The sequence below is a fragment of the Sinocyclocheilus rhinocerous genome, unplaced genomic scaffold (genome assembly GCF_001515625.1).
Source record: "Sinocyclocheilus rhinocerous isolate Xijiao unplaced genomic scaffold, SAMN03320098_v1.1 scaffold594, whole genome shotgun sequence".
NCBI lineage: Eukaryota > Metazoa > Chordata > Actinopteri > Cypriniformes > Cyprinidae > Sinocyclocheilus > Sinocyclocheilus rhinocerous.
Genome location: NW_015645059.1, coordinates 1,329,089 through 1,335,665, shown reverse-complemented (window position 1 = coordinate 1,335,665; position 6,577 = coordinate 1,329,089). Strand labels below are relative to the sequence as shown.

The following is a 6,577-nucleotide window of genomic DNA, read 5'->3' as shown; positions in this document are numbered from 1 at the left end:
TGAAGTTGTAGCGAGAATGTTTTTGCTCGTGATGACGACCAGTGTTTTATTACGTAGAGGATTAAATTAATTAAAGGAATAGTTCAGCCAGAAATTTAGCATAACATCACTTGCTCACCAGTGGATCCTCTCCAGTGAATGGGTGCCGTCAGAATTAAAGTCCAAACATCTGATAAAAACATCACAGTAATCAACAAATAATCCACATGACTCCAGTCCATCAATTTGTGGAAATATGCATGTTTTTAGCAAACAAATCCATCATTAAGACTTTTTAACCGTTTCTTCTTTCCACATTATTACTTTTTAGTCTGGAGTGGATTACTTGTGGATTATTGTGATGTTTTTATCAGCTGTTTGAACGCTCATTCTGACGGCACCCATTCACTTAAGATGATCCACTGGTGAACAAGTGATGTAATGCTAAATTTCTCCAAATCTGTTTCTTATAAACAAACAAGCTACATTTTGGATGGCCTGATGATGATTACATTTTCAATAAATTTACATTTTTGGCTGAACTATTTCTTTAATTAATTCAATACTCTACTGAAATAAAACATTGGACGGCATCACAGGAGCAAAAAACACACTCTCGCTACAACTTCAGGCCAAAATCCACAAATTGCACAGTGCATAATTGAACAGACTCTGATGCTTTCCGGAACATAACAGAAAATCTTAAAATGAGCACAATGATGTGATGTACAAAAACGTGCATGAATACGAAGTCAGCACTGTTGTCTGTAAGAAAATGCAGGCACGTGTGTGTGCATGAAACCACATGGGCGTTGAGTGTCTGCAGCGATAAAGAGCAGACACGCAGGGCTGAATAGACTCCACTGTATCGAGCTCCTGTTTCTGTGATGCATCAGTGACAGGCCACAGCGGAACGCTCAGAATCCTGAAGGATTGTGTACAACGCAGAGACAACCTGCACAGGGTCGTCCTGACAGATGCGCTGCGGCCATGCCAAGCTGTGTTTATCTTTGGGCCGTTGAGTTTGTTATTCCATTATGTAATGCTATGACTGGCAAATATGAAAATGACCTCTTGTGGAGCACTGTGGTTTTTGTTAAATATAATGTTGAATACCGCTGTTACAGCTCCCGACACAAGCTGTGGGAAATGGGAATGGTGCTGTACCATGTTACACACTGAACCCAGAGGAGAATATATTTCAAATGTCTAAGCACTAAGGAAAACTCATTTGTCTTGATCTAAAGGACAGCTTTGACGATGAGCTGGGCGAGTTACAATTTCAGACAAGACTTTAGCAGTAAATGTGATGAAATGAATTTAGTAAATTAAGATGAAGCAAAAAACACCTAATGTCTGTCAACGAATCAACCCGAACAGCATTTATTTCTTTGTTTAAACAAATGATAAATGACGCAAACATTCCTACAGGAGAATTTCTTTGAATCTTTCAAAGCAGAATCGTAACGAAAGAACACATAACTAAGCAAACACTGCATGTGAAGTCATCTAACTTCAGTTCCTTCCAAGTTTAGTTGGAAGATGTGTTCACTTGATTGAAGAGTTTATCTTTGATAACCTGGGACATCAAACCATGAATCGCTTCAATGGTTGTCTTGCAGCTGAAAAGCAAAGAAAGATGTTTGATCATGTATTTATCAAAATGTGTTAAACTTTATTTAAAAAAATTATGTCATTGGTTGCAATAAGTACAAGTCAAAAAGTAGGGACCCTTGCACCTAAACAGACACTCAAGTCACCTATAAGCTCACACAAAATAAATGTGAAAAAAAGTAAATAAATAATCTTTTATGAAGAAAAATAACAAAAGAAAAAAGAAAAGAATAAATGTGATGTCAGTATTCTATTCTCAATACACAAAAGAAACTAATTTAGCCCCAATCAATCAAATAAACAAAATAAACCCGTAAATAAATAATCTTTTATAAAAGAAAAATAAAGATGGGGAAAGCAAAAAAGAAAAAAAGGTAATCTATTTTTATCCAGTTTTATGCATTTGTTATACATTATAGATTTTATATTCATTCCAAAAATCTAAAACAACAATAACGTTGTTTACAATTTAATTTTTTAAAAAGCATAAAAAAGGAAAACAACATATGACCTCACACAAAATAAATATGAATAAATGTGAAATCAATATTATTTTCAATACTCAAATGATACAAATTTACCCTCCTGCCCCATAAATAAACATATATAAAAAAAAAAAAAACGACTTACAGCTTTATTTAGAACTGTGATTGTGTATAAAGCACTTTAAATGACATTTGAAAATAAATAAACTTGTCTTGGCTTGTTTGTTTATTTCCACTTATTTATACTATCATAATTCACAATATATTATGAAAGGAAAAATTGAATACTGAATTGATAGGGATCGTATTACCTGTCACGTGTTGCCTTTGCAAGTTTGTCCTCAGATTTCCTATCATGAGTATCTAAGCCCAACATGAAACTGCCTCGTCCCAGCTGAGCTTCTGCCTGCTCGAGCTTCTCAGACAAGTCAAACACCTGTCCAGTGGTGTAGTCTGCATTCTGAAGGAACAAGAGCCATTAACGCCACCATTCCACTTGCTCTAGGTTAATGCACAATTTCACAACAATACTTAAACCTTCACAGCATGCATTCCACTGATGCTCAATAAGCAGGTTGTTGAATTGTTTGCTGAAGCCTCCTGAATGAGGTCTCAAACGTTTGCAGATGGTGAGGTTGTACACTGCCCAGACGAGGATTCATAATAAAGACAGACTCAGTGACTTAAGGTCTCGGTCTGTGGTGACAACGTAATCACTAACAACACTTCTTCCTTGGCGAAGCAAGTCGCTTTTGACAAGTAGTCAATTTATCTCTAACAGAGCTCTGAGGCTGCTGTTTAGATAGTCTACAGCCCATTGAAAGTGTTAAACAAAGCTCATGACAGAATGTCATAGTCGACAATGGCAAGCTTTCAAAACAAATAGGTAGGGAAACAAAAGCAGCATCTACAAATATTAATCATGCGCACAAGTTGTCAACAAACCCCTGTCATATTATTAATCTCCTGCACATAAAAACTTGTACCCTTCAGAATCCCACATTTTTTTGCATAATATTTAGCTAGTATTTTTTCACATTGTTACACTTCAGTGTCCCCAGTCAAAAATGACAGGCCTATATAAAATTACTTATAAATATCTTGTTATGCTATTTTATGACCAAATATTGAATTCCATCTCTTTATCAACTTGTTTTCCTTTGATTGTAACAGTTTTGTATTTCTTTTCGGAACTGACTGATTGTAGGCTTCTTTGATCTCGAACCGTATAGAATGAGTGAATAATGTCAGAAAGATCCATAAATAATGCTTTTTCCACTCAAAAACTGTTTTCAATCAGTGCAAATATTACATGTGGTCTCTCAATTAATGTAAGAACATGAAACCTGAATGCAGTATAATTATAAAACAATTAGTAAAGCATTTTTAGATGAGTATAGCACAGAAAATACCTAAGCTCAGATCAATGAGGCCTATGATCAGTCAGTTCTAAAAAATAAATAAAAAACCTGTGCTAACTGCATAATGAGAGATTTATAAGCTATTTTTTTAAAGGTCTGTAATTTTTGTCCAGGAACACCAAATTAGGTGAAAGTATTTTCAGCACAGCACAAGGGTTAAATAAATCTAAAATTACTGAAAATTTCTGCACATATGAAATACAATAATGTCACGCCAATAAAAGACAGTACTTACTGTCAGAAGGCTGGAGGAGCTCAAAGTGTTGACCCAATACTTATTCCACAACAGCTCTAGGAGTTTGCGGTCCAGGGAAGACTTAAAATAAGACACTTCTAAAGCATAGTACCTAAAAGCACAAAAAAGTTTATGGTAAATTTCCAATATTTTAAAGCCAAGTCAATAAAATGAAATCAATTTCCAAGTATAAATATGTACGTTAAAAAAAGCTTACTGTTTGCAGTGCACTCCAAAGTCCTCAATCTTGTTAAGTGGTATAGTTTGGTATTCAGATGGACCCTCATCTGGAGGCTTGTAACCCTAGAGTTAAAATTGAAATATGTGATGAAAAATCTTATCAAACTCCTATAAATGAATAGACAAATAAATATAAAATACTACACAGTTACGAAAAACATTTTACTAAAAAAATCTTCCTACCTTTGGATATGTCCTGAACGCTCCAAGATTAACCTTCCCTGCGGATATAGTCCTTGTGGGATCAATCTGAGAAGGATGAAAAATTACAAGGACTGTAATAAGCAAAACAGTTCAGTCAAATATAACAAATAAAAACACTGAGCTGCCAGTTTAGCAAGTGAAAGTTATGAGCACCAGCTCGCTATTTGCCCTCAGCACAAAATAAGCAATAGCAGTGAAGGGTAAACTGTATAATGTATTCAGTTACAAAGCCAACAGCCATTAATCAGACACCACTACAAATGTCACCAAACTCATTTGTATTTTGGGGGTCAATTATGGATCACTGATATTACTGAATTTAAACTGATACTTTAACAATTTCGTAGCGGAGCTATTTTTCCCCCCTGTCTTTAGAGATTGATGGTAACAGGGTTTAGAGAGGACTTTGCAAAATCGGCCCTAATGCAAAATAAGCAACCAGTTTAACATTTTCAACAGCTCTTACCACTACTGCGACAAAGGGCTCTTGAAACTGCTGGTTAAGCATCTGAGTGCTGACATCTATGCCTGAAAGCCAGCAGCCGTATCCAGGATGACTGTGGTACCATCCAATGGCATTCTCCAACCGCCCCACCTAAATGAATTCAGAAATGATGAGCCTCAGAATTACTAATATATCATCATATGCTGGTCATGACTTTCATGGGGAGTTAATGCATAATTTGTCTATGAATGTATAAAGTGTATATTTTAGTTCATGTGACTGTTTACGATTTACTTTTAAATGACCTTTTTTAAATGGTCTTTTTATGTGATATACATTTTTAAAAGTGCAACTGTCCCATGTAGTCTCTCAATTATTACATTATGAAAACTGAATGCATAATAATTCTAAAAGTATTAGTAAAATATTTTTAGATGAGTACAGCATATCACACCAAGATGCAGCAAACACAATACTTGTTTATTTTAGTTCCTATGACGGTTTACCGCTTACTTTACGATTTTTACTATTTTTAAATCACCTTTTTGCCTTCAATAATTAATTTTAAATGGTCTTGTTAAGTGATAAATAACTTTAAAGTACAAATATCCCATATAATCTCTCATTTAATATTAGATCTTAAAAACTTAATGTGTAGTAATTATAGAAGTAAAATATTTTTAGATGATTATAGCATATAACAAAGATGCAGCGTACATAATTCGTGTATATTGTGATTTCTGTGAATAGTCACCATTTATTAATTCTTTTAAATCACACTTGCGCTTTCATTGATTTATTTTAAATGGTACTGTGATGTGATACAATTTTAGAAGTGCATATATCCCATGTAGTCCCTCAATTAACATTAGATTATGCATATTAATTATAAATGAATTAAGTCAGATATTTTTAGATGAGTATCATATATATATAATGCATGTATATTTTAGTAGCACACTGCACCACAGAAAAACTCAAGATTCAGCATATCCAATGTACCTGCTGTATAAAGCTGTGGAGACTAACATATTTAAAAACAAAGTGTGGGTTTGTTCTTATTATTTGCCTAATATGAATTTTAGACAATGCATATGGGTTAGTGTACCTGTTTAGCATTCTCTATATAGGCAGCCATGTATTCATAGGCTGCAGCCTGAGCATTGACTCGCGTTTCAGTGCCCTCCACGGGCAGAGCGAAACTGTCCATGATGATCATGGTCTCTCCATCCACCTTCCCCAGCATAAGTCCCATCACCTCTAGGTTTCCTCCAGATCGGGCATGCATCACCATCTTCAATAGTGCCAAAGCTGATATCTTGCAGTATTTAAAATAATGATGGCTGTAAACAACAAAAGCAGTACGGAGAACTGTTATTCATCATTCGAAAACAATTCAAGCCTCTTGTAGAGGAATAAATTCGTATGGTGTGGTAAACTCACTCTTTAGTCCACGGCTTGGCTGCCAGAATCTCTTGTTGTTGTTTTTTATCATACTTATATATTTCATCAATACTTTGAACTTCCTGCATGCTGTTTGACAGCTCCCATGTTTTCATCGCTATGTTACTGCCAGCCATAGCTAGAGTCGGGTTTTACGTCCGGATTAACTATAACAAAGTATGTTCAATACTACTTGCAATTTACGAGATTTAAAATACTAGATAATATCGCAGAGCGTTTAGTTTATCTAAAAAATTAAACGCAGCATTTAGCAATCATTCACAAAGCTTTTCTTCTTCTTCTTCTTCTTCTTTTGTGTTTAATGACGGTTGGCAAACCAGCTTAAGGTGCATTTCCGCCACCTACTGGGATGGAGTGTGAGGCCTCGATGAACGAATATATTATATACTACTAATATAAAAAATTTAAAAAAAAAAATTATTCTAATCAAATCTGTATCTCTCAGATATTTTAGAAGAAAATCATAAACCCTTAGATGTTTCTGTGCATT

General features: G+C 34.8%; 1 protein-coding gene across 1 annotated transcript; it reads right to left on the bottom strand.

Moving 5' to 3' along the window:
- Positions 1–559: 559 nt before the first annotated feature.
- On the bottom strand, positions 560–6,359 carry LOC107705241 (COP9 signalosome complex subunit 5-like). The gene is made up of 8 exons (XM_016508446.1): positions 6,067–6,359; positions 5,732–5,966; positions 4,645–4,773; positions 4,158–4,223; positions 3,952–4,037; positions 3,735–3,846; positions 2,390–2,538; positions 560–1,601 (listed from the first exon to the last, which is right to left on the bottom strand). Exons 1-8 carry the CDS (start codon positions 6,201–6,203, stop codon positions 1,511–1,513), a joined length of 1,005 nt encoding a protein of 334 aa, XP_016363932.1. The 5' UTR covers positions 6,204–6,359; the 3' UTR covers positions 560–1,510.
- Positions 6,360–6,577: the final 218 nt, after the last annotated feature.